General features: G+C 57.2%; 1 protein-coding gene across 1 annotated transcript; it reads right to left on the bottom strand.

Moving 5' to 3' along the window:
- Positions 1 to 12,003: 12,003 nt before the first annotated feature.
- TPSD1 (tryptase delta 1) lies at positions 12,004 to 14,371 on the bottom strand. Its single transcript, NM_001202501.3, has 5 exons — positions 14,099 to 14,371; positions 13,774 to 13,945; positions 13,399 to 13,664; positions 12,239 to 12,402; positions 12,004 to 12,168 (listed from the first exon to the last, which is right to left on the bottom strand). The coding sequence occupies exons 1-5, from the start codon at positions 14,178 to 14,180 to the stop codon at positions 12,004 to 12,006; spliced, it is 849 nt and encodes a 282-aa protein (NP_001189430.1). The 5' UTR covers positions 14,181 to 14,371.
- Between the last annotated feature and the right edge of the window lie 13,156 nt (positions 14,372 to 27,527).

Here is a 27,527-nt window from a genome sequence, read left to right as displayed (position 1 = left end):
TCCTAACCCAGCATGGCCTCATCCCACCTTAATCAATCTGCCAAGAATCTATTTCCAAATAAGATCCCATCCTGAAGTTTTGGAGGGACGTGAATGCCAGTGACACCACCCAGCCTGGGTCTGTCTGCAGAATCTGAGCCCGTCTATCATGGCTTGGGCTGAGGTCACACTCCCACCCAGGACAGATGGGGAAACTGAGGCTCAGGCTGGCTCCAGGTCAGAGTGGCGAGAGCAGGACCACAGCTCCAGGCCCGGGAGTCACAGGCGGTTCGGGACCCCTCCCCATGGCCGCCTTGGCCGTGGCGGGTGTGAGCAAATCCACTGTGTCGGGAACACAGCCCCCTGCTGCTTCCTAACTCCCCTCCTCCACCCCCAGCACAACTACACCCACCGTACCGCCTGCAGCAGGTGCACATCCCACTGCAAGACCACGAGGCCTGTGAGAAGGGCTACAAGGAGTACCTGCACGCCAGCGCCAACGGGAAGGCCATCCCGGAAGACATGCTGTGTGCCGGCAGCCTGGGCCGGGGCCCCTGCATGGTAAGACGTCCGGGCTCCGCCTTACCCCAGGGGGCTCCTCCTGGCCTGGGCCTCTTGAGGCTGGACAAGGAGTCCCGTTGTACCAAGGCCCCTGGCGAGACGTGTGACTGTCCCCTCTCCCTGCAGGGGGACTCTGGAGGGCCCCTGGTCTGCAGGAAGGGAGGCTCCTGGGTCCAGGTGGACGTGGTCAGCTGGGGGATCGGCTGCTCTACGATCCAGCTGCCGGCCGTCTTCACAAGCGTCCAGAGCCATGTTGCCTGGATCTGCCGGGAAATCAGGAAGCGTGGGTGAGCCCCGGGTGGGCACGAGGATCAGTGGAGGAGGCGGCAGCTTTGTCCCGACTTTCCCTGGTGGAGCGTTCTGATCCCCTCCACCCACACCTGCCGCCCACTTCCCCGTGCTTCAGCCCCGCTCCCATCCCCCTCTTCCTCCCCTCTCCTTCGCTGCCAGTCCCGAGAGGAGGGAGGAGGGTGGAGGCCCCCATGGAGCTGGGGTGCCGTGCGGCTGTGATCATCTCATTAAACTGTCTGAGTCAACAGGCTGGCGGTCGAGTGGTCTTTGTGGCTGGCTGCAGAGTGGGTGGCCCAGCTCTCCCGTTTGGAATCCCTGAATGCTGGGGGAATGGGGCAGGCCTGGCTTGGGCAGGTGGAGTTTGGGTGGGTGAGAGGCTCAGAGACTCTTCCCCAACCTTAGGGCCATCACTCCTTATTGTGGTTTTTTGTTGTTGTCATTGTTGTTTTACGGAGTCTCGCTCTGGAGTGCAGTGCCTCCTGAGTATCTGGGATTACAGGCGCCCAATACCACACCCAGCTGATTTTTGTATTTTTAGTAGAGACGGGGTTTCACCATGTTGGCCAGGCTGGTCTCCAACTCCTGACCTCAGGTGATTCACCTACCTTGGCCTCCCAAAGTGCTAGGATTACAGGCCACCGCATCCCACCCCTATTGCTTTTTACGTGCCGTGTACCCCGCCACCAGGCGAGGGTGTTGGCAGGTTCACACACAATTCAGAGTCATTTTCAAGATCTCATTCATTCATGCCATTCATTTATTCATTCATTCTACTGATGTCACGAGGTGGCATGTCCTGGGGTGTAGGGGAATAAACCTGTCCTATCCCGATCTCAGGGCCTGGAGGGTGGTGGGTGTGTGACGGGGATTTGAAATGCAGCGGGAGGTCGTGTCATAGAAGAGTCCTCAAAAGAACAAGAAGCTGCTCCCCTGGGTGTCAGGGAGGTTTAGCCGGGAAGGGAAGCCTCAGTGGTCCCCGGAGGTGCCAGGTGTAGCTTCGTTGCAAGGATGAGCCTGCAGGCTGGACAGAGGGTGGTGTCAGTGGGAAGAACCACCTGCACCTGCGGGACAAGCCCAGACACCCTTGCATCTCACTGCATCGTTACAGCAGTGAGAGCAAACTTTCCCTGTGCACATAAAGGGAACAATAAAGCTATTTCCATTGTGAGGAAAGAATGTTAATGATTTTAGACTCTGCTGTTGGGCAGGGTTAATCCTTCTAAATCACCAGGCCCCAGCTCTGTCCCCAGGGAATTTAGGTAGGATGGGGCTGAACAAGACTGCCCTGCACACACTTGGAGAAGTCCTCCCCCAGCTCTAGACCCACACCTCTCCCCTTAACTCACCCCAAGAGAAGCACGGCTGGGAAGGGCTGGGGTGGTGTGTCTCGTCCAGATAATTGGAATAGATGGTAAAGTACATGGATAAGTCATAATGAGTGGCTGGTTGGAGGAGAGAGGGAGGGATGAGAAGATGGGAGAATGGATGGATGGGTGGGTTCGTGGGTGGATGGAAGAATAGAAGAATAGATGGATGGAGGCCGGGCACAGTGGCTTGTGCCTGGAATCCCAGCACTTTTGGGGGCCAAGGTGGGCAGATCACTTGAGGTCAGGAGTTCGAGACCAGCCTGGTCAATATGGTGAAACCTCGACTCTAGTAAAATTACAAAAATTAGCTGGGCTGGTGGCACACACCTGTTGTCCCAGCTACTTGGGAGGCTAAGGGATGAAAATCGCTTGAACCCAGGAGGCGAAGGTTGCAGTAAGCTGAGATCGCACCACTGCACTCCAGCCTGAGCCACAGAGCGAGACTGTCTCAAAAAAAAAAAAAAAAAAAGAATGGATGAGTGGGTGAGTGAATGAATGTGTGGGTGGGTGAATGGATGAGTGAGTGGGTGGATCGGTGAGTGAGTGGATTGATGGGTGGGTAGATGGGTGGGTGGGTGAGTGGGTGTGTGGTTGAGAGCATGGGTGAACAGATAGGTGAGTTGGTGGATGGATGGATGAGTGGATGGCTGAGTGGATGGACGGGTGCATGGTTGAGTGGATGGATGGATGGGTGGATGGGTGAGTGGGTGTGTGGTTGAGAGGTTGGGTGAATGGATGGGTGAGTTGGTGGATAGATGGATAAGTGGATGGCTGGATGGCTGAGTGGATGGATGGGTGCATGGTTGAGTGGATGGATGGATGGGTGGATGGGTGAGTGGGTGTGTGGTTGAGAGGTTGGGTGAATGGATGGGCGAGTTGGTGGATAGATGGATAAGTGGATGGCTGGATGGGTGAGCGGATGGATGGGTGCATGGTTGAGTGGATGGATAGATGGGTGGATGGGAGAGCGGATGGATGGGTGCATGGTTGAGTGGATGGATAGATGGGTGGATGGGTGAGTGGGTGTGTGGTTGAGAGGATGGGTGAATGGATGGGCGAGTTGGTGGTTGGATGGATGAGTGGATGACTGAGTGGATTGATGGGTGGGTAGGTGGGTGGGTGGGTGAGTGGGTGTGTGGTTGAGAGCATGAGTGAACAGATGGGTGAGTTGGTGGATGGATAGATGGGTGGATGGGTGAGTGGGTGTGTGGTTGAGAGGTTGGGTGAATGGATGGGTAAGTTGGTGGTTGGATGGATGAGTGGATGGGAGGATGGTTGAAAGGACGGGTGGGTTGGATAGATGGATGAGTGGACGGCTGGATGGGTGAGTGGATGGATGGGTGCATGGTTGAGTGGATGGATGGATGGGTGTATGGGTGAGTGGAGTGGAAGGATCCCAGTGGCTCAGTAGTCTCAGCTTGGGTATCATTTTGGACTCAGACACACCTGACTGAGCATTATGCATTGTGCATAATTAACTGAGACAAGCATACATCTTCTGCATATGCAAGAACATTCATCCCATTATTGTTATTATTATTTTATTTCTTTTATTATTTTTTTGAGACAGAGTCTCGCTCTGTTGTCCAGGCTGGAGTATAGTGGTGCAATCTGGGCTTACTGAAACCTCTGTCTCCTGGGTTCAAGCAATTCTTCTGCCTCTGTCTCCCAAATAGCTGGGATTACAGGTGTGTGCCACCACACCCGGCTAATTTTTTTAAATATACTTTTGGTAGAGACGGGGTTTTGCTATGTTGGCCAGGCTGGTCTTGAATTCCTGGCCTCATGATCCGCCTACCTTGACCTCCCAAAGTGCTGGGATTACAGGCATGAGCCACCACACCCGGCCCCCCATTATTATTTATAACAGCAAATTATTGGAAACTGCCTAAATGTCCATGGAGAACTGGTGAAATAAGTTTCCCTAAATCCATACAGCTGGGTACAGCGCGCCATTAAGCAGGACGTCAGGGACGAAAGCGTTCACCGCACCATCACTGCACAGCTCCCTCTCATGAACACACGTGTGTACGCAGGGGAAATGATGGTGGGTGGTGAGAGTGGTGACTGCAGGATATAGAATTATGCAGCATTTCTACTTCAAAAATTTATTTTGGCCTAGGTCTTTTACATTAAAAACTATCTCACCTTGGAAGAAGATAATGTTTTCCGGTTTTTCAAGTCATGTCAAGGCAGGTTTTAAGCTCATCACAAACTCAATGTCTCCATTAAAACGCCCTCGGGAAATGGTCTCCCAATCCAGGAAGTGCAGCTCAGTGGCCTCGTCACAAAGTGGGGCCCAGTGTGAGCAGCAGGCACCTGGCGTGCAGGGTGCCAAGGGAAGACCAGCAGACGCCCGGGATGAGGAGCGGACTCAAACCTGTGCACGGAGACGGTCTTCCCAGGACCCCCGGAAGCAGGCGGATAGGACGTCGCAGGTCCGTGAGAGCTGAGTCCACACCAGGGAAGCCGGTACTGATGGATAACAGGGTTCCATTTGTACACAAATGCTGGGTGACCTTGGGACATGGAAGAATCGTGGTCACGAGCCCTTCATCTCCCAGGTCCCAGTGACCTTGGGCTCTGCACACTCTGTTCTGAGGCCCCCGTGCCATTGAGCTGGGACCCTCTGCCTGGTCTTTTCTCCAGCTCAACTCTTTTGCAACACGGGCTCAAAGCAGCCACATCCTTCGCCTAATGGTGACCCTGGGCTCGGGCGCCCTGGCCGCAGGCCTGGACTTGATCCTATCATTGGCCGGGGCCTCTGACCCCAGTCTTAACGGTTGCACAGCCCCCAGTCCTTCCTCTGATCCTATCACCAAACACTCTCATGGTGATCTGGTCCTGACCGTATCAGGACAAACAGGTATCCTGTTCCCAGGTGCCGTTGCCCAACAGCTGCAGCCAGGACCATCTGTGAGGGATGGTCTCAGGTTGATCCCTCCTAGATAAGGAACCCTCACCTCCGTGGTCAGCACAGAAAGCAGGATGCAGGGTGTTTCAAGAGCTGGCCCTCGTCCCGCCTGTGTCCCTCGCTGTGCCGTGGTGTCCGTCCCAGGAGAGAACCCCAGGCCGAGGTGGGGGCGTCTTGCTCTCCCTCCAGGCCTCTCCTGGGCTGTTTCTCCAGTGCCCCCTGGGTCTTCCCAGTCCTGGGAAGCAAAGCATTCTCTGACTGGCCGTGGGGCTCGGCCCTGCCTGGGGTGTCCCCAAACCTCCCGGGCTCAGACTCCCAGTCCTAAATCCCAGCAGCTCCTGGCCACTCCGCCCACCCACACTCTGCCATGCCCAGCGTGGGCTGCCCCAGAGCCAAGCACCCGGGCTACTGTGTGCCCTGCTCCAGACCCTCTGGATCACCCTGTCCACTCCAGTGCCGTCCGCCCAGTCCTCCTGGACAGGCAGGGCTGAGGACAGACAGGACAGCCTGGCTTGGGGCCCCCGAAGCCGAGCTCAGTGCCTGCCCCCCACTCCCTGGCTGGAGGTGGCTCCAGGCCTGGGTGTGCTGTCTCCCCAGCCACCTTCCTTGTGGTGCCCAAGGCACAGCCAGCCCTGAGGACTCAGTCACTGTCACCACTGGCATCACCAGCCACCCAGAGGCCACTCAGAGCTGGGACCTCAGCGGGCAGGGGCCTGAGCTGGGGTTGGAGGTGCTTTCCGGAGTCACCAAGGAGAGGCTTGTTCCTGGTGGATGAGGAAGGGGACTGAGGGTGGGGCTGGTGACGACCTGGGGGCTCCAGCCAGGTGGAGGAGGCTCTGCTACCTCTCAATGAGCTGCTCGGCCTACCCAGAGTTGGGGCGGATTCCTTTATGGAGCCCTGGGTGGAATCTAGAGAGGGGCTCCTCCAGCCCCCTGCAGTGATGTCCACACTGCACCTGCCAGGATGTCCCGATGCGTCAGGGTCACAGGTATCTCTGTGAGGAAGAGAACCGTCTGCCCTAGCCACCAGCGGAGGAGAGCTGAGCCCAGGGTTGGGCCGCTGCGTGGACCTGGGATGAGAGAGGCTGGGGTTGGCCATGGGGCCTCAGGCCCTGGGTGCTGGGTTCCGTGGCCAGCACTTGGCTCCCCTGGGCCCTGTCTTCACCCGTGCAGTGAGGATTCGGCCTCAGGTCATGGACCCAGGCCTTGGTGAAGCCCCACTGCTTTCGGTGAGGACGTGAGGACCTCTCCCCAGGGACGGCACGGGCCGCTGTGCACTGATCTGAGTGTTGGGGGTGGTTCTGGAAGCTGGGAGCCCACTGTGCAGCCCCGGGACAGGGGCTCTGCCCACGTTGGCAACATTGTCACCACCTGCCCTGGGCATCGAGGAATCTTGGCCGCTTGGCTCTGAGCATCACCGGGGGCGGCTCAAGGTGGGGATGCCCTCCGACCTGCCTCACCCGCAGTGTGGGAACATGCTGGTGCTTCTGCAGTCGCAGCCGAGACCCCCTTCTCTCTCCTAACCCTTCTCTCCTCTAACCCTTCTCTCCTCTAACCCTGGTGGCGCTACTCTGGCTGGCGATGCCAGTGGGGACAGTGACTCGGGGGCTGAACGAGAGGCCACCTCCCCCCACCCCTCCTCTGAGGAGAGGACTGACCAGGCACTTGCCGCTTCCTGTGTCTGAGGATAAAGGGGCTCCGAGAGGCTGGGGACTGACCAGGCAGCTGCCCAATTCCTGTGGCTGCGGATAAAGGGGCTCCGAGAGGCTGGGGACTGACCAGGCAGCTGCCCACTTCCTGTGGCTGCGGATAAAGGGGCTCCAAGGGGCTGGGGGAGAGAGCTGCTGAGTCCCGGCACGGTAAGGGCGCCGTCCCCTCCCTGATGCCTGCGGGCGGCTCCTCGGCCCCCAACCCTGACCCCGGGTCTGAGCCCCCAGCCCACACCCCACGCCCTCCACCCCTGACCCTGGGTCTGAGCCCCCAGACCGCACCCCACGCCCTCCACCCCTGACCCCGGGTCTGAGCCCCCAGCCCGCACTCCACACCCTCTCCCCGCAGATGCTGCTGCTGCTGCTGTTCCTGGCCGTCTCCTCCCTGGGGAGCTACAGCTCGGGGAGCCCAGGTGAGTCCCGACCCCACACAGCCCTCCCTTCTCAGGGGCTCTTCCAGCCCCGTCCCCGGGATCCAGGGGACACGTGCACGGCCCGGCTCCTGCCCGAGGGCAGGCGCGGGGTGAGGCTCGGGTGGCAGAGGCCGGATTCCCTGACCTCCTTCGGTTGTTCCCAGTGCCCGTCCCTGAGAATGACCTGGTGGGCATCGTGGGGGGCCACAACGCCCCCCAGGGGAAGTGGCCATGGCAGGTCAGCCTGAGGATCTACAACTACCACTGGGCCTCCTGGGTGCACATCTGCGGGGGCTCCCTCATCCACCCCCAGTGGGTGTTGACCGCCGCCCACTGCATTTTCCAGTGAGTCCCAGGCCGGGGACCCCACCGAGGGGAGGCGGGAGTGGGGCTGCCCCAGACCAGGCCCCTTGAGTAACCTGGGTCCATCCTCCCCCAGGAAAGACACTGACCCGTCCACCTACCGGATCCACGCTGGGGATGTATATCTCTACGGGGGCCGGGGGCAGCTGAACGTCAGCCGGATCATCGTCCACCCCAACTACGTCACTGCGGGGCTGGGTGCAGATGTGGCCCTGCTCCAGCTGGCGAGCCCCGTGATCTGTGCCGCTAATGTCAGGACGGTCAAGCTCTCCCCAGTCTCGCTGGAGCTCACCCCGAAAGACCGGTGCTGGGTGACTGGCTGGGGAGCGATCAGGATGTTCGGTGCGTGTTGGGTGGAGGCTGGGGAAGGACTTGGGCTGTGGGCCCAAAACGCCTCATTCCAGGGCTCCGGGGGTGGTGGCGGGGTGGGTGAGCTCCAGAAAGGGAAGAGACGGAGCTGCTCCCTGCCATGCAGCACCTCCAGCTGCTTTTCCCAACAGCTCTGTGCTGCCCGGGCCCAGAGACTCGGGGGTCCTGCAACTGCCAATGGCCAGACCAAGCTCCAGAGGGGAAAATACTTCTCATTTTTTTCTACTTAAGAAAGGTTTTTAAATTTTTTTTGCTGGGTGCGGTGGCTCACACCTGTGATCCCAGCACTTTGGGAGGCAGAGGCAGGAGGATGGCTTGAGCCCGGGAGTTTGAGGCCAGCCTGGGCAACATAGCAAGACCCCATCCCTAAAAAAGAAAAAAAAAACACTGCAAACGAAAACACCTCAAAACCAAAAGGCATTTTTTTGGAGGAAAAAAAAAAAAAACAGAATAACTCATCCCTCCACTTTTCTCTGGTCCGTCCGACTGTGAGCCCTGAGAGTTTAGAGGGAGACACGAGCCCTCCCACCTCCTGGGGTTCCACATACTGTGCTCAGGCCGGGAGGCTCAGGCTGGACTAGGGGCCCTTGGCCACAGGGGAGCCACCTTCCCTCCCACCTGGAGGAGGTGCTGGGGCTGCTGGGTCGACGGCAGGGGAGTCTCTGCTGCGCCAGCCCGGGTCCCCTCTCTCCCTAGAGTCGCTGCCGCCGCCCTACCGCCTGCAGCAGGTGAGTGTGCAGGTGCTGGAGAACGCCATCTGTGAGCAGCGGTACCGCAATGCCTCAGGGCACACTGGCGACCGGCAGCTCATCCTGGATGACATGCTGTGTGCCGGCAGCGAGGGCCGGGACTCCTGCCTGCCCGCCCTGCCTGCCCGCCCTGCTCCCACCGCAGAACTCAGCGGTGACCCCTTTTCCTTCCCTTCCTCAGGGTGACTCTGGCGGCCCTCTGGTCTGCAGGCTGCGGGGGTCCTGGCGCCTGGTGGGGGTGGTCAGCTGGGGCTACGGCTGTGCCCTGCGGGACTTTCCCGGCATTTACGCCCGCGTCCAGACCTACGTGCCCTGGATCCTGCAGCAAGTCGGGGAGTTGCCCTGAGCAGGCCGGGCTGGGCTCCCACCTGGGTCGGCTGAGGAGGGACCAGGACCTTCCTCCCAGCGATCTCCGCTTTGGCCTCCGCTGCAGGCCACCGGCTTGAGCCCGGCTTCTCTGGCTCCTCAGCGCCCAGGACCTCCCTGATGCCGGGGTGGGGAAGGTGCCGGGGAAGGGAGGATGGTGGCCTCGCTGCGTCTCTGTCTGATTAAAGAGCTAAGAAAGAGCAGAGTGTGTGGCGTCTCTGTGGGATGGATTTGCATTCCGAGCTGCAGCCGGGCGCGGTTTGCTCAGCCATCTCCACATTTTGGCTATGGTAATAAAGATGCTGAGAACATTCATGCTCCGGGCTGTGTGTGGATGTGGGTCTCCTGGCTGTGTGTGGACGTGGGTCTCCGGGCTGTGAGTGGACGTGGGTCTCCGGGCTCTGTGTGGACGTGCGTCTCCGGGCTCTGTGTAGATGTGCGTTTCCCATCCTCTGGGGGAGATACTCACAGGTGCTGCTTCAATGCCAGCTTCCAGATGAGGAAACTGAGGCAGGAAACTCACCGGACGTGGAGGCGCGGTGGGTGGGGGCTCGGGGGACCCAGGCCGGCGCGCTGCACGCTTCTCCTGTGCTGGGGCCTCCGTGTCCCCTGGCCCTGGCCTCCCAGGGCAGTGGTTAGGTTTAGGCTCCTGCCCTGACTCCCTCCTGTTCAGGGCGTCGGCATGGGTCCCAGAGCTCAGACACCGCCACGCAGGGCGAAACGGGAGTGGATGGCCACGAGAGGCCGAGCCCCCGGGTCCCAGAGCTCAGACACCGCCACGCGGGGTGAGACAGGAGTGGATGGCCGCGAGAGGCCGAGCCCCCGGGTCCCAGAGCTCAGACACCGCCACGCGGGGCGAGACGGGAGTGGATGGCCGCGAGAGGCCGAGCCCCCGGGTCCCAGAGCTCAGACACCGCCACGCGGGGCGAGACGGGAGTGGATGGCCGCGAGAGGCCGAGCCCCCGGGTCCCAGAGCTCAGACACCGCCACGCGGGGCGAGACGGGAGTGGATGGCCGCGAGAGGCCGAGCCCCCGGGTCCCAGAGCTCAGACACCGCCACGCAGGGCGAGACTGGAGTGGACGGCGGCGAGAGGCCCAGCCTCTGCATGGGGTGCCTTCCTGGGGCGCTTCCTCTAAGGGCCACGCCAGTGTGGGCAGGGAGAGCATTGCTCTGAGGGGCAGGCGACGCCCAGAACAGCCCGGTCCCTCCTCCCCACAGTGTTCATTCTGCACCTGGACTGGGCAAACTCAGAGCCCAGACCCCAGGCTGCAGGTCAATGTGTGGTTCCGGCGTCCGCTCCCCCGGGCCCCCAAAACCAGGGGCTTCCTCCTCTGCCCCTGTGCTTCCGGGACCTCTGCAGGGCAGAGAAGAGGTGGAAGGTCAAAAGGGAGGGTCTGGGGAGGCTCCTGGCTCCTCCGCAGAAGTTTCCGCAGGTGAGCGGCTGGGGGACTGGCCTTCACCCTCCCACCCGCCCTCGCCCGCCCTGCCTGTCACTCCCGGGGGTGAGGGTGGGGGGAACCCCCCAGGGCAAGGGCTTCAGGGCAAACCCAGGCTCTGAGCCTCCGCGCAGAAACCACATCTGGGTTTATAATTTCTCCCACGTCCCTGGTCTTTCCAGAGTGGGGCAGAGCAGAGCAGGTAGGGGCGCTCTGGTCGGGGGAGTCACCGCACTTCAAGGCAGTGGGGGAAAGACTCCCGGGGTGTGGATGGGGAGGGCACTGCCCTTTCTTTCCCGGGGAGCTGGCTCCCTCTGACACTCCTCACGCTTCCCTTCCTGGGAGAAAGCGGGGAGCCCCAGGCCAGGTTGCCGGCTGCTCTAAACCCAGGTGAGACCTGCTGGACACAGCCCAGAGCCTCAGGGGACGTGACCACAGCCCGTGTCCCAGGGCGCTCTCGGCGGGGGTCCAGGGTCCAGCTGTACCCCGCCACCTCCCAGGGGGCTCCTGGGCCTCCCACACTGCCCTGGCTCCCTGGGCTTTCTAAGACAGGTGGGGGGCAGTGATCAGTGCCATTCCCAAGTCCTCTGAGCCACGTCCCTGCCCAGCCGGACCCCGCTGGACCCTGCTCTGCCCTCGCAGTGTTCAGAGTTCCTCCCTTGCAGCTCCTGATGTGTGCGACTCACAGGACCCCAAGACCCAGATGGGAAGCTGAGGACTCAAACCCTCAGCGCGGCTGCGGCAGGCTTCCGTGTTTGACAGAGAAATCGCCTCCGTCTGCCGGGAGGAGACCGAAATTAATTGCTCCTCCTCCAAACTGGGAGCCACCTGTGCCCCCACTCGCCAACCAGGGCTGCTGAGGAGGCCCCGCCCCACAGTGACTAGTTGTGCCTCGGGGGCCAGGACCCTGCAGCTCCCACAGCTGCCCCAGGCCATGCCTAGACCCTTCCTTCCCCGTGACACCTACAGCCAGAAACACAGTGACGGCCACACCTGCTTTCCATCATGCACTTTAATGAGAGCAGCACTAGGGAGGATGGGCGTCCACCACCAGCTGCCTGGGCAGGGGAGGGCCGGAGGGGCCAGGAGGGGCGGGCTCAGGATGCGGGAGGAGGCTCAGGATGGAGGAGGGGGCTCAGGATGGAGGAGGGGCTCAAGAAAGGGGAGGGGGCTCAGGGTGGGGGAGGGGGCTCAAGAAAGGGGAGGGGGCTCAGGGTGGGGGAGGGGATCGAGAAGGGGGCTCAGGATAGGGGAAGGGACTCAGGATGGGGGAGGGGGCTCAAGAAAGGGGATGGGGCTCAGGACAGGAGACGGGGCTCAGGATGGGGGAGGAGACTCAGGATGGGGGAGGGGGCTGGAGAAAGGGGAGGGGGCTCAGGATGGGGGAAGGTGTCGGGGGCAGTTGCCGCCTGGGTAGAAAGCAGTGGTGTTTTGGACGGGAGGGGCTGGCCCTCCAATGACCCAGGTGGCCACCCCAGGCATGGCTCAGGGCTTCTTGGGGACGTAGCGGTGGATCCAGTCCAAGTAGTAGGTGACCCGGGTGTAGATGCCAGGCCGGTTGGGCTGGGCACAGCTCTCGTCCCAGCTGACCACGCCTGCCTGCAGCCAGGTGCCATTCACCTTGCACACCAGGGGCCCTCCGGAGTCGCCCTGGGAAGGTCAGAGGTCAGCGCTCGCCGGCCAGGCTCCAGGAGTCAGGGTGGGGGACTCAAGGGCCCACCTGGCAGGAGTCGTGCTTTTCGCTCCCCGCACACAGCATGTCATCGCGGACTATTTGAAAGCTGTCACCCGTGTGGAGGCCAGTGTGATATTCTGCGTCGCAAATGTGGTTTTCCACTATGGGGACTTCCACCTCCTTCAGCGGGTACGGCGGCGGCAGGCGCACTGTGGGTGGAGGGGGGCGTGGAGCTGGGGCTGGGGCCGGCTGGGTGCTGCTTCGTGGACTTGGCGGCCGTGTCATGGGCAGGGGAGATGGCACCACGGGCCCAGCACTGTTCTGTGCCTGCAGCCCCGGGGAAGGGGCGGTGAATGCAGGCCAGGCCCCTCCGCTGAGGCTGGTCCTGGGTCCCTGGCCTCATTTAAGCCCCATCTGGGGAAGGGAGGGGAGGGCCCTGGAAGTTGCCAAGCTGGGCTCCATGGCACGGGGGTGCAGAGCCCGGGCCCGTGTCTCCCCCTGTGCTCAGCTGACTTTGGTCTGGGCTGGGCCCATGGTCCACGGTTGGCCCCAGCTGAGGGGAACACAGGGCGCTGGGCTCAGCTTCCCCTCTGCGTGGGGCGGAATAGCAGGACTGTGGCTCAGGCCCCTTCTGAGTGACCCAGAGGTCACAGCCCAGGGCTGCCGCTCAGGCTGTACCCCAAAGCTTTGCTCTGAATTGTGGATAAAATGCAGACAAGACCTTCTAGAAGTGAAAATGTGCCTCGTGGAGGGTCACAGTGAGCTTCGTCCAGCCCCCCACAGCACTGCCACGACCCCGATTCCCAGGCCCCTGCGTTGTCTGTGGCAAAGGGATGGAGGGCAGGCGGGTCTCATCCCAGCACCGGTCTCTCTCCTTCCAGCAAGACCCCTGTGTGATTTCTCTCTCCACGTAGCAAGTCCGTGACGTACAAACTTTTGATGCACCCTTTCAGGCAAGGGGAAACCGAGGCACAGAGGTGCTAAGGGACTTGCCCAATCCCCGGGGTGGGGGACGCCCAGGCCCTTTGGATTCACCGTGTCTGCTCAGGGCACCTGCTGCCTCTCGCCACCACCTGCTCCATCCATCCTGGCCTCCAGAGTCCCCCTCCCTGAGCCACCCCGAGGGACCTGTCACCCCAGGGGCTGGCCTGTGGCTGTGACCTGGTGCCCACCTGGCCCGACCTCCCGCTGTCCCCAACACCCACCATTATTGTCTACATCACCCCAGCCGGTGACCCAGCACGGCGTCCCTGCGGGGAAGGTCTCCGAGGCAAGGGGCAGGGTGACTGTGTGGACGTTGCTGGAGATGTTCACAGGCTCCTCCAGCTCCAGCAGGGCAATGTCCGCCCCGGTCTGGATGATGTAGAATTGTGGGTGCATGACGATCCTGCTGACCGGCAGCAGCTGGTCCTGGTAGTAGAGGTGCTGCTCCCGCAGTTGCACCCTGAGGGCGGCCAGATCCTTGACGTCCCTAGGCAGCAGAGGCTCCCACTCAGGGCCCTGGGCAGGCCCCAGGAGCACCCGGAAGCCAGGGCACATATCCAGCCTTTGCCCACCCCTCCAGGCCCCAGGAGACTCACGGTCCCACGCAGTGCGCCGCGGTCAGCACCCACTGGGGGTGGATGAGGGAGCCGCCACAGAAGTGCATCCAGTATTGGCCGTGGACTCTCAGGCTCACCTGCCAGGGCCACTTGCTCCTGGGGGCCTCCTGCCCCCCGACGATGCCCACTCGCTGCAGGGCCTGGCCTGGGGCTGGGGCAGGAACCAGGTCAGGACCAGGAAGCAGCCCCACGCCTGGGCCCAGCCCTTCCCTGTGTGGGGGCCAGCCCGGCCTCCCCAGAACCCACCCAGGCCCTGACCTGTGGAATGTGGTGAGGGGCAGAGTGGACCCCGGCTGGGACTCACCAGGGGCCGCGTAGGCCGGGCTCACCAGGACGGGCAGCGCCAGCAGCAGCAGGCTCAGCATCTGGGGAGCAAGGAGGAGCATCGTAGGCCTGGCCGGGCCTCACAGGGCAGGGCTGGGGGCTACAGATTGTGGGGTGAAGAATGGAGCTGGGACAGGGGGACCGGGGTGGGTCCAGGCCTGCGGGCCTGGGTCTTGGTATTCTGAGTCTGAGGCTGGGCCACTCTGCTCCAGGTGACGCTGATGTCAGGGTCTCTGAGAGTGGGGACTTACCCTGGCCGCTCTCTGTTCTTTCTACCCAGTGGGCTGTTTCCTCCCCATTTATCCTTCCAGATCAGGACGGGGCAGAGGAGGGGTGCTGGGCCCTCCCATCCAGACGCGGAGGAAGTGGATGACTCAGACCCAGGGCCCCCATGTAACACATGCCCGCGCCACCCCGATGCCCTCTGTGTGTGGGGCTGCCAGGCAGGCCCCGCCGAGGGCTGAGCACTGGAGGCTCGCAGCTCCACCTGTCAGCTGGTCGATCCCGGCACCGGAACGCACCACCTTCCCGCTGGTGGGATCTGCTCCTGCCCCTGTCTCGGTGCCAGGAGGCCTTCAGGCATAGCTGCACCCAGGTGGCCTGGCTGCCCATGCTACAAGACCCATCACCCCTGAAACCTGTTTCCCCAAGAGGGAGACGGGGCAAGGAACTCATGTCCATGGGCCACATTCCAAGAGACGGGAAGGTGCCCACGGGGTGGGTACATGACGGGTGTCACCCCTCCTACGGACTCCGAATCCACGGGGGTGGGGCCAGCCCTCCTCGACTCACTTGGTGGGGGCTCACATGAGACCCCCTTGTCAGATGGGGAAACAGCCTTGAGAGGGGACAGCACCAAGTGTCCTCGGCCAGGAAGGGGCCCTGCTCCCTGTAAGAATTAAAGAAAGAGGAGAGAAACACGAATGGTGGCCTCACAGTCAACAGGGACAGGTTTATTTTAAGTAAATCTGAGAGGGGCGTCTGGCTGAGTTCGGTCAGAGTCACACTCTCTTACAGACGAAGAGTTTTTAAGGATTGAGAGCAGGAGAGCGTATCACAGGCTTGGACTGCTTCTGTGTCTCTTTGTTGTGTTAATCTGGGAGGGAGATTGTGTGTCTGTTCCCATACATCTTCCTGCAGCTGCAGGCATACGGCGTACGCCCGAGTCTGCTTTTATCTTCCCCGTCTTAGTGCACTTGAAGGGAAAGGAAGGTGGTTATTAAGGCCCACTGTTTTACTGGGGCCCATTGTATGAGGGTGAAGTTTGGCAGTTAGCCAAGAGACTTTCCCTCCACCTCCCTCTGTGCTCAGCCTGCCTTATCTGCTCTTTTTGGCTGCTTGCAGTTAGAAGAGAAGTGATTTCTTTGAAATGCAGGAGGCTGGAAAGGGAGCTGGAACTGAAAGTGGCGGTGTTTGTCCGAGATGAGGGTGCTCCTGCTCTGTCACTCCCAACCCCCGTATGAGACCCCAGTCCTCCTCCAAGTCCTCCTCCAAGTCCTCAATGTCCACCTCAGGAGCTGTCTGTGCAGGTCCCCTGGTCTGCGGGTGCCTCGTTATGGTGGAATCTGTTTCATCTACAGAGGGAGGAACAGACGGGAGTGCGGGTGCGACCTCAGGAGACCAAGCCCAGCTCCCCATGGACTCACCCCCAACTTCAGCCCCAGCTCCCCATGGACTATTCCCAGCCCCAGCCCAGCTCCCCATGGACTCACCCCCAGCCCCAGCCCAGCTTCCCATGGACTATTCCCAGCCCCAGCCCAGCTCCCCATGGACTCACCCCCAGCCCCAGCTCCCCATGGACTCACCCCCAGCCCCAGCCCAGCTCCCCATGGAATAGTCCCAGCCCCAGCTCCCCATGGACTAGTCCTAGCCCCGGCCTCAACTCCCTGTGGACTTGCCCTCGGCCCCAGCTCCCTGTGCTCTCCGTCCCATCCAGTGCTGACACTGTCCCCGCAGGTCCATCCACCCCACCTCCCGAGTCCCCTGGGCCTGCTGGTCACTGGGGCCTCCAGCCCACCTCCTCCCCTTCTGAGCCCCAGGACCCCCTGCCTACCCCCCAACCCCCAACACAGGGCCACTCCGGGGCTCCTCCTGCCCCCACCCTCCCTGGGACCAGCTTGGTTTGGGGCTGACTCTGCACAGCGGGGCCATATCCATCTGGACTCTTTCCAGGCTGCATCCCCCCGGGGGACAGGCAGGGGTGGCCCAGACCGCTCCTGCTCATGACCCTGCTTCTCTTCTATTCTCTGGACAAACTCCCCAGAGGCCTCCACCTGCCCCCGTGATGAGTGATGAGTGAGTGAGTGAATGAGTGAGTGATGAGTGATGAGAGATGAGTGAGTGAGTGAGTGATGAGTGAGTGATGAGTGAGTGAGTGATGAGTGATGAGTGATGAGTGAGTGAGTGATGAGTGAGTGATGAGTGAGTGATGAGTGAGTGAGTGAGTGAATGAGTGAGTGATGAGTGAGTGAGTGATGAGTGAGTGAGTGAGTGGTGAGTGAGTGATGAGTGAGTGAGTGATGAGTGAGTGAGTGAGTGAATGAGTGAGTGAGTGAGTGATGAGTGATGAGTGAGTCAGTGATGAGTGAGTGAGTGAGTGGTGAGTGAGTGATGAGTGAGTGAGTGAAGGAGTGAGTGATGAGTGAGTGAGTGAGTGATGAGTGAGTGAGTGAGTGATGAGTGAGTGATGAGTGAGTGAGTGATGAGTGAGTGAGTGAGTGACGAGTGAGTGGTAAGTGAGTGAGTGATGAGTGAGTGATGAGTGAGTGAGTGATTGAGTGAGTGAGTGAGTGACGAGTGAGTGAGTGAGTGATGAGTGAGTGGTAAGTGAGTGAGTGATGAGTGAGTGAGTGAGTGATGAGTGAGTGAGTGAGTGATGAGTGAGTGAGTGATGAGTGAGTGATGAGTGAGTGAGTGATGAGTGAGTGGTGAGTGAGTGAGTGGTGAGTGAATGAGTGATGAGTGAGTGAGTGATGAGTGAGTGGTGAGTGCGTGATGAGTGAGTGAGTGAGTGATGAGTGAGTGAGTGATGAGTGAGTGAGTGGTGAGTGAGTGAGTGATGAGTGAGTGAGTGATGAGTGAGTGAGTGATGAGTGAGTGATGAGTGTGTGAGTGATGAGTGAGTGAGTGAGTGAGTGATGAGTGAGTGAGTGAGTGATGAGTGAGTGAGTGAGTGATGAGTGAGTGAGTGATGGGTGAGTGAGTGATGAGTGAGTGAGTGATGAGTGAGTGATGAGTGAGTGAGTGAGTGATGAGTGAGTGAGTGATGAGTGAGTGATGAGTGTGTGAGTGATGAGTGAGTGAGTGAGTGAGTGATGAGTGAGTGAGTGATGAGTGAGTGAGTGATGAGTGAGTGAGTGATGAGTGAGTGAGTGATGAGTGAGTGGTGAGTGAGTGAGTGGTGAGTGAGTGAGTGATGAGTGAGTGAGTGATGAGTGAGTGATGAGTGTGTGAGTGATGAGTGAGTGAGTGAGTGAGTGATGAGTGAGTGAGTGATGAGTGAGTGATGAGTGATGAGTGAGTCAGTGATGGGTGAGTGAGTGATGAGTGAGTGAGTGAGTGATGAGTGAGTGGTGAGTGAGTGAGTGAGTGATGAGTGAGTGAGTGATGAGTGAGTGATGAGTGAGTGAGTGATGAGTGAGCGATGAGTGAGAGAGTCAGTGAGTGCCAGCGTGGTTTCCTGGCCCCTGTGGAGGTTTCTAGCTGTGGCCCCGGGATCCAGCGGGAAGGACCCTGTCCGAGACCCTCGTGCTGTCCAGCCCTGGTCAGGGGGAAGGGAGCTGTGTTCTGGGTCCTGTTTTGCCCTGGCTGGGGTGGGGGTGGGCATGGGGCAGGGAGCTGTGTTCTGGGTCCTGTTCTGCCTTGGCTGTGGCGGAGCCCAGGCATGGGGGTCACTTCTTCATGGCACTGCAGGTCACTGTCCTGGAGCAGGAACCCAAATGAGAAGGATCAGGGACCTCTGAGATGCCCAGCGGAGGTGCCCTGGTGATGTCCAGAGAGCCGCTGCCAGGCAGAGCCAGCCACCAGTGGGGCACCGGGTGGAGAGTGGGGCTGGCTGCCCCTGGTGGGTGCGCTGCCCTGAACAAAAGGTGGGACCAGAGGGTGGGCCTCCAGGACGTCCTGTGCATACAGGTTTCTGGTCGCCTTCTCCTGGTGGGTGGTCAGACAACTCTCCCCCCCCATGCCTCAGTTTCTCCACACCAAAGAGGGGATCCCTGACCCAGAGGGTCTCAGCTGGACCCTCCAGCCTGGCCTGTGATTTGGATCTGGGGAGGGGGGCAGGAAAGTCCCGGGCACTGCCCAAGGCCCCTAATCAGCTGGGTCATCAGGCTGGGGCAGCCAGGACGGTTAGGAAGGGCCAACCCAGGCTGGGCCTTGGGAGACGGTCCCCATCTGATCTGCCGCGCGAGCACGGGACCTGCTGCCGGATGTGGGGACAGCGACTTCTCGAAGGGTGGGCTGTCACGGGAGCCTGAGCTGTCTCCAAAGGCCTGCTGGGCCTGGAAGTATTTCTGTGTCTTTTCTTTGTTTAAAAGACACTTATTATCTTAGGACAGGTTTAGATTTATGGAAAAGTTTCGAAGATCGTATAACAGAGCCACCTGGGTGCCCCGGGCCCGCTTCTCATTCTTCCTCAGGAAAGGCTCATTGGCCATAACGGACGAACCAGCACGATTCGTTACATTAACTAAAGCCCGGAGCTTACTTGGATTTCCTTACTCTCCGTAACCTCCCGTTCCTGTCCCAGGACCTCACCCCGGATCGTCCTGTCTCCTCCGGCTGCTCTTGGCTGTGACTGTTTCTCTGGCTTCCCTTGCTTTTGATGACCTTGACGGTGTTGAGGAGGGTTGGTCAGCGATTTTGTAGAGTGCCAATCAATGGGGATTTGTCTGACGTTGTTCTCATGCTTAGCCTGAGGCCGTGGGTTTTGGGAGGAAGAGCACAGAGGTGAAGTGCCTTCCCACCCGTGTGGTGGGGTCGCGTGGGGTCGCATGGGGTCGCGAGCTGTCAACCTGATTTACCATGGGGCCCAGGCGTAGCTGGTTCCTCACCGTGCAGCCCTTCCCTGCCGACCTCAGTACCGCAGTGCCTGTGGTGGTGGGGTCGACAGCCATAACCTGATTTACCCCCAGCTCAGGCATAGCTGGTTCCTCACCGTGCAGGCCCTCCCTGCCGACCTCAGTGCTTCAGTGTTTGGAAGGAAGTCTCCTAAACAGCCAGGTGGGGGTTGGGGTTCCACTGTGCTCCACATCCACGAGAGAGGAGGGCTGTGACATTATTTTGAATTCTGCGTGGAGATTTGTCTCTTCCCCCCACTTATTTACTTATTCAACTATTTATTTATATCCGCATTGACTCATGAATATTTTTTATTTCTCTATCTTATTTTATTTATTTTTTGAGACAGAGTCTCACATTGTTGAGGCTTGAGTACAGTGGCACCATCTTGGCTCACTGCAACCTCTGCCTCCCGGGTTCAAGCGATTCTCCTGCCTCAGCCTCCTGAGTAACTGGGATTACAGGCACCTGCCATCATGCCCGGCTAATTTTTGTATTTTTAGTAGAGATAGGGTTTCACCTTGTTGGCCAGGCTGTTCTTGAACTCCTGACCTCAAATGATCCGCCTGCCTCAGCCTACAAAGTGCTGGGATTACAGGTGTGACACCGGCCGGCTCATGGATATTTATCTTATACTTTGGTTATAATCCAGTAACATTTTATTTATTTATTTAGAGACAGGGTCTCACTCTGTCAACCAGGCTAGAGTGCAGTGGCACGATCTTGGCTCACTGCAACCTCCACCTTCTGGGCTCAAGCGATCCCCCTGCCTCAGCCCCCCAAGTAGCTGGGAGTAGCGGCATGAGCCAACATGCCCGGCTAATTTTGTATTTTTTGTAGAGATGCGGTTTCACCACGTTGGCCAGGCTGGTCTTGAACTCCTGACCTCAGGTGACCCACCCGCCTCAGCCTCACAAAGTGCTGAGATTACAGGCATGGGCCACTGTGCCCAGCCATAATCCAGTAATATTTTATTTTTATTTTTCTTAGAGACAGGGTCTTGCTCTGTTGCCCAGGCTGGAGTGCAGTGGCGCAATCTCGGCTCACTGCAGCTTCAACCTCTTGGATGAGAGGATTGCTTGAGCCCTGGGGGCCAAGGCTACAGTGAGCCCTTGACTCACAGCCAAGGCTGCAGTGAGTAAGACCCTGTCAAAAAAAAAAAGAAAGGAAGGAAGGAAGGAGGGAAGGAGGAAAACAAAGAAGGAAAGAAGGAAGTAGAGAAAGAGAAAGGAAGGAAAGAAGGAAGGAGAGAAAGAAAGGAAGGAAGGAAGGAAGGAGGGAGGGAAAGAAAGAAGGAAAGAAGGAAGGAGAGAAAGCAAAAGGAAGGAAAAAAGGAAGGAGAGAAAGAGAAAGGAAGGAAGGAAGGAGGGAGGGAGGGAAAGAAAGAAGGAAAGAAGGAAGGAGAGAAAGAGAAAGGAAGGAAAGAAGGAAGGAGAGAAAGAGAAAGGAAGGAAAGAAGGAAGGAGAGAAAGAGAAAGGAAGGAAAGAAGGAAGGAGAGAAAGAGAAAGGAAGGAAGGAAGGAAAGGGCATTTTCCCGTAGCTCCGCTGTACAGCCAGCCAGCCCTGAAGTAGCTGTGGCATCCTACTGACATGTAATTCTCAATCGCTAATCCAAGTCCATCAACTCTCCCAACAATGTCCTTGGATCGAAAGTGTCCTGCCTAGGATCAGGAGGCACGCTGGGCTCTGGAACGGGTCCTCAGTCTTTCCTCAGCTCCTCTGACCCTAAGACCCTTGAAGATTTCGGGCCATCATTTTGTGGAGCGCTTCTCAAGCCAGGCTGATATTTTTTCACGATTAGATTGAGGGGATACCCGTTTGGCAGGAGCATCACAGGCCGGGCTCTGAGGTCTGCCTCCTGTCGAGGGCGTACACGGCCGACTTCTCCAGTTGCTGGGATGTCCACTCTCATCTCTTCAGCAAGGGCGTCTGCCCGGCTTCTCCCCAGGAAGCTGCTCCTTCCCCTTAGTGATGACTGCGTGTTTCGTGGGGAGATTCCTTGAGACCCTGTAACTAGCCAAGTTCTCATCAGACTATGTATTCATTTGCTTATTTATAACTGTACAGACTCATGGTCCCCTGTTTTATTCAATTATTTTAATTTCTTTCTTTTTCCCAATCATTTTTATAATATGCAAACTCGCCCTAATGCGGACACCGGGAGCTCCTGCGAGCTGGCTTCTGTGTCGTCTGACATGTCTCCGTCTCTGAACTTTTCCTCCTACAAGATTCTTCTGGGCTCCTCTGGTATCCACCTCCTGCGCCAGGCATTCCTCCAGGAAGCCCAGCTCCTGTCGGTGGCAAACGGTTTTTAGAGACCACGATCTAGGCGAAGGGGTTGCCCATCGCTCTTGGTTGTTACCGCTCACAGCCCTTCTCAGGGGACAGAGCACACGTATGCACACACTTGATCCATGCACTCACACGTGCATTCACACACGTGCACATGCACGCACGCACTTGATCCACGCACTCACATGTGCACACAGATGCACCCTCACACATGCACACATGCACACTCACACATGCACACACTTGATCCATGCACACTCACAATGCACTCACATGCACGCACATGTGTGTACACTCACATGCACCTATGCACACACACCAATGTTCACATGCACACACGAACACACATGCACACACATTCACACTCACACATGCACACACACACATATGCACACTCACACATGCACACTCACACACTGACACACACACACTCCCACGTGCACATCTACACGGCCATATCTATAATGAAAACCATGAGCTCTCACAGTGCCTCAGCTGTGGTTCCACCCCACAGGGCTTACTCTGCGTTTCCCCCTCCCATCGGTCTGCCTTCTCCAGCAGTGGGGAGCTGGTTCCACCCCCAATTCATTGATCTCATCAATCCCCCGTGTGCCCCCCACTCTGGGCCAGTGTGGCTGTGGCGCCCCAGGTCCACCCTGGGACCTGCCCCATGCTAGGCTTTAGGACAGACTCTATTGGAAGGAAAGGGAAGGGGTGGGGTGGAGATGTGAGCAGAGCTTGACTGTTTAAAAAGCTTCTGGCCGTTTCGGTGGGTGTGTAGTGGGCGCTCCCTGCGGCTTCACTCTGCGGTTCCCCAACGAGAGCAAGCTGATGAGCCAGGCTGGGCACGGAGCGTGGGGGTGCCGGAGCCCAGAAACGGGACCCCCCACCTCCTAGTCCTTGTTTTTTCTGCCCTCAGGGTGACTCGGGAGGGCCTCTGGTCTGCCAGGCGCATGGTTCCTGAGGGCAGGTTGGCGTCATGAGCTGGGTCAAGAGCTACAGCTGCGGGGACTGGCCACGGGCCTACACCCTCGTCTCTGCCTGTGTGAGCCGGCCCCACCGCCGCATCCCAGCATCGGGGGCTCAGACGGCTCCCCAGGCTCCCCTCCCCGGGGGACTTCTTCCTCCTCCTCCAACTCGTCCTCCTCTTGGCTGTCTCCTGCTTCTGGTGGCTAAGTGACCTCTGGGCCAGCCTCAGTGGTTCTTCCTCCCCCGACTTCTGACCCTTGGCCCCTGACCTGCATGAGCCCCTCCAGCTCCCTCCTCCCAGAGGAGTGGAGGGCGATGGCCACAGCCTAGGCCTGGAGAGAGACCCCGCTCCAGGCCTGCACAGCCCCGGCTCGCACCCCAGTGCAGCCTCTTCTCCCCGTGGGAAACTGAGGCAGAGAGGGCGCCGTTACCTGCTATGGTCACACACAAGGCCTATCCCAGCCCTGGAAGTTCCAGGGCTCTGAGACCCGACCCAGCGGGCGGGTGGAGTGGGCGGAGCAGCCGGCTCCTCTCCGCCCCTTCCTCTCCCCTCCCCGCCTCTGCCCCGCCCCTCCACGCCCCCGCACCGCCCTCCCGCAAACGCCCCGGCTTCCTCCCAGCGCCTGCCTCGGCCGCGCCCGGGCTCCGCTTTGCATGGTCAGGGGCCCCCTCTGCTGGAGACGCAGAGAAGTGCAGCGCCCCGGAGGGAGAGAAAGGTCTGTGGTCGCTGCATAGAAAATCCAGGAATAATGGACCCTGGAGTAATGGACTTAGCAGGGCTGTGAGAAACAAAACCAATATGCAAAAGTATTATTGTGTTTCTAAATGCCAGCCATGAATATTGGAAGATAAACGCGAACATCAATATCCTTTGCTACAGAATAAAAAAATCAAACACCAGGAATACATTTAATGGAAGGCATGCAAGATCTCTACACCAAAAAGTACAAACATTGCCGGGAGGAGATTTCAAAGCCCTACGTAGGTGGAGAGACAGGAACACGGGCCATTTTCATCACCCTAGAGGTTTCCTCACCTCTCGGTCACCTGCCTGAAGGGGCGGGGGGTAGACACCCTAGGGTGATACGTCTTGCTTTGGGCCATGGTTACACAGGTTTGGCAATCATCACAATTCATTGGACTGGACATTTCAGGTCTGTGCATTCTGTTTATTTAATTTTCTCTCAATAAAAAAATATATCTATACATTCAGTTCCCACTTGGACATACAAAGGGACTGGAAGTCAACCTCACAACCACATCGGAAACGCTGGGCCAACTGAAACTCAGCTGAACAGCCATCTGAGAACCGAGCTCACAGGACAAAGCACAGCCCCCAAACTGGACAGACCGGTGGCTACTTGGGAGGCTGAGGTAGGAGGATTGCTTGAGCCTGGGAGGTTAAAGCTTCAGTGAGCTAGGATTGCACCGCTGCATTCTAGCCTGGGCAACAGAGCAAGACCCCATCTCAAAAAAAAAATTAAAAAAACTCTGCTCTACAAGAGACATTGTTAAGAGAATGAAAAGACAAGCCACAGACCGGGAGAATATCTTTGCAAAACTCATATCTGATAAAGGATGATTATCCAAAATATACCTCTTAAAGTCAACATTAAAGAGAACAAGCAACCCGGCTGGGCACGGAGTCACACGTGTCACCCCAGCACAAGCAACCTGGCCGGGTGCGGTGGCTCACACCTGTCATCCCAGCACTGTGGGAGGCCAAGGTGGGTGGATCACGAGGTCAGGAGATCGAGACCATCCTGGCCCACATGGTGAAACCCTGTCTCTAGTAAAAATATAAAAATTAGCTGGGTGTGGTGACACACGCCTGTAATCCCAGCTACTCGGGAGGCTGAGGCAAGAGAATCACCTGAACCAGGGAGTTGGAGGTTGTGGTGAGCCGAGCTCATGCCACTGCACTCCAGCCTGGTGACACAGCGAGACTCTGTCTCAAAAAAAAAAAAAAAAAAAGAAAAAAGAAAACAAGCAACACGATTAAAAAGTGGGCATATCAGATAAATCTAACAAAGAGATTGAAAGAATTAAAAAGAAAAAAAAAATGGGCAAAAGATCTGAACAGACACTTCACCAAAGAAGATATAGAGATGTCAAATAAGTACCTGAAAAGATGCTCAGCATCAAACGTTATTAATTAAATTAAAATAACAGTGAGATACCAGTACACACCCGTTAGGATGACTAAAGTCCCCAAGACAGACAATACCAAGTGCTGACAAGGAGGTGGAGCAACGGGAACTCTCATCCACTGCTGATGAGAAGGCAAAACGGTGCAGCCACTTGGGAAGACAGTTTGGCAGTTTCTTACAAAGCTAAACATACTCTTACTATATGATCTAGCAATTGTGCTCCTAGGTATTTATTTACCCAAGGAGTTGAAAACTTATGCCCACACAAAAACCTGCACATGATGTTGATAGCATCTTTACCCATAATTGCTTTATCTTTACCCATAATTACCAAAAAGTTGAAGGAACCAAAATGTCCTTCAAAAGGTGAATGGGTAGAACAACTGTGGTACATCCAGACAATGGAATATCATTCAGAGATAAAAAGCAATGAGCTGGCTGGGTGCGGTGTCTCATGCCTGTAATCCCAGCACTTTGGGAGGCCAAGGCGGGCGGATCATGTAGTCAGGAGATTGAGACCATCCTGGCTAACACGGTGAAACCCCAGCTCTACAAAAAAAAAAAAAATATATATATATATATATATATAGCCGGGCATGGTGGCAGGTGCCTGTAGTCCCAGCTACTTGGAGGCTGAGGCAGGAGAATGGCGTGAACCCGGGAGTCGCAGCTTGCAGTGAGCTGAGATCGCGCCACTGCACTCCAGCCTGGGAGACAGAGCAAGACACCGTCTCAAAATAAATAAATTAAAGCAAGGAGCTATCAAGCCTTGAAAAGACATAGAGGGGCCATAACTGCGTACTACTCAGTGAAAGAAGCCAGTCGGAAAAAGTTAATAGTGTATCATCGATAGTGGATAAGTCAAAACTTCAGAGACAATGAAAATATCTGTGGTTTCCAGGGGGACGGGGAGAGGGAGAGGCAGTGCAGCATGAGATTTTGAGGGCAGGGGATGTATTCCGCATAATACGGTAATGGTGCACACATGACTTATGCACTTGCCACTGACCCACAGAATGTACAACAGAGAGAGTGAACCCTCATGTAAACTGTGGGCGTTACATGTATCAATAATGTGTCAATATTGTTCATCAGCTGTAACAATGCACCCACAGTAATGCAAAATGTTCATAACAGGAAACTCTGTGTGTGGGTGTGTGTGTGTGGGGGGATACGATCTGTAATATCTGCCCAGTTGTCTGTAAACTTAAAACGGCTCTAAAAAAATAAGTGCATTAATTCCAAAACGCCATACAACTTCACGTGCAATTTCACCTTGCAACAGCGTGCTTTTAGTCTCCCCTGGATCCTTCTGTTACTGTAGCACATGCTGCACCCTTGTGTATTCCATAAACCACACAATACCTGCACTCGCTTTGCTGTTGTTGCTTCAAACTGCCAATTCTCTTTCAAATATTTTTTGAGAGAGAGAACTGTCTTACACAGTCACAGCTGTTTCCATTTCCAGAGCTTATCTTCCCTTAGTCTAGGTCTAGATTTTCATCTCTTATCTTCTTCTTCCTGCAGAACTTCCTTTCACTTTCTTTTTTTTTTTTTTTTTTGAGATGGAGGCTCCTTCATTGCCCAGGCTGGAGTGCAGCAGCGCGATCTCGGCTCACTGCAAGCTCCGCCTCCCGGGTTCACGCCATTCTCCTGCCTCAGCCTCCCGAGTAGCTGGGACTACAGGCGCCCGCCACCACGCCTGGCTAATTTTTTGTATTTTTAGTAGAGACAGGGTTTCAATTTGTTAGCCAGGGTGGTCTCGATCTCCTGACCTCGTGATCCGCCCGCCTTGGCCTCCCAAAGTGCTGGGATTACAGGCGTGAGCCACCACCTCCGGCCTACTTTCACATTTCTTGTAGTGCAGATATGCTGCTGATAAATTCTCTCCATGTTTGTTCTGCTGAAAGAGTCTTTGTTTAAACTTCATTTTTGGAAAAGCCACTGGGTGGCTCACGCCTGTAATCCCAGCTCTTTGAGAGGCTGATGCATGAGGACTGCTTGAGCTCAGGAGTTTGAGACGAACCTGGGCAATATAGTGAGACTCTGTCTATACCAAAAATACGAAAATTAGCCAGGCATGGTGGCACCTGTAGTCCCAGCTACTTGGGAGGCTGAGGTTGGAGGATTGCTTGAGCACGGGAGGTGGAGGCTGCACTGAGTTGAGATTGCACCACTGTACTCCAGCCTGGGCGACAGAGTGAGACCGTGTCTCAAAAGTAATAATAATAGTAGCTGAATGTCAACCATCTTTTAAAAGCTGCGTTGTGCTGGGCCTCCCTTGCTGTTCTGAGGAGAGGTCTCCTGTTGCTCCTGCCTGTTTCCGAGTCATGTGTTTCTCTGTCTCTGGATGCCTACTATCTTCTATCACTGGTGTTTAGCCATGTCTGATGTGCCCTTGTATGTTTTTCTTTGGATTTATCCTACTGGGGGCTTGCTGAAATGGTTAACTCTGTCCGTTTATACTTTTGGCCATTGACTGCTCAAACATCATTTGTTCTTCCTCTTCTTCTCTTTTCGGGACCCCAGGTGCATCATGGACACTGAGATGCTTCCTGGTGCCAGTGACTCCGTGGTCCGTTTCTGCCTTTTCCTCTCTGTGTTTCATTTTGAACAGTTTCCCTGAGTTGTTTGTTGTTTCTCTGCATTCTCTCATTTGTTGATAATTCCATGCAAATTATATTTTCTCAGTGTAGACATTTGTTCATCTCCAGGCGTTCTGCCTGAGTCTCCTCTGCAGCTTACACTACTGTCACCAGCCCTCTGTCTCCTCTACCTTTTTTTTTTTTTTTTTTGAGACGCAGTCTTGCTCTGTCGCCAGGCTGGAGTGCAGTGGCACAATCTCAGTTCACTGCAATCTTTGCCTCCCGGGTTCAAGTGATTCTCCTGCCTCAGCCTCCTGAGTAGCTGGAATTACAGGCATGTGTCACCATGCCCAT

This window comes from Pongo abelii, chromosome 18 (genome assembly GCF_028885655.2).
Source record: "Pongo abelii isolate AG06213 chromosome 18, NHGRI_mPonAbe1-v2.0_pri, whole genome shotgun sequence".
Lineage (NCBI taxonomy): Eukaryota > Metazoa > Chordata > Mammalia > Primates > Hominidae > Pongo > Pongo abelii.
Note: the sequence above shows the minus strand (reverse complement) of the source record. Positions and strands in the feature narration are given on the sequence as shown.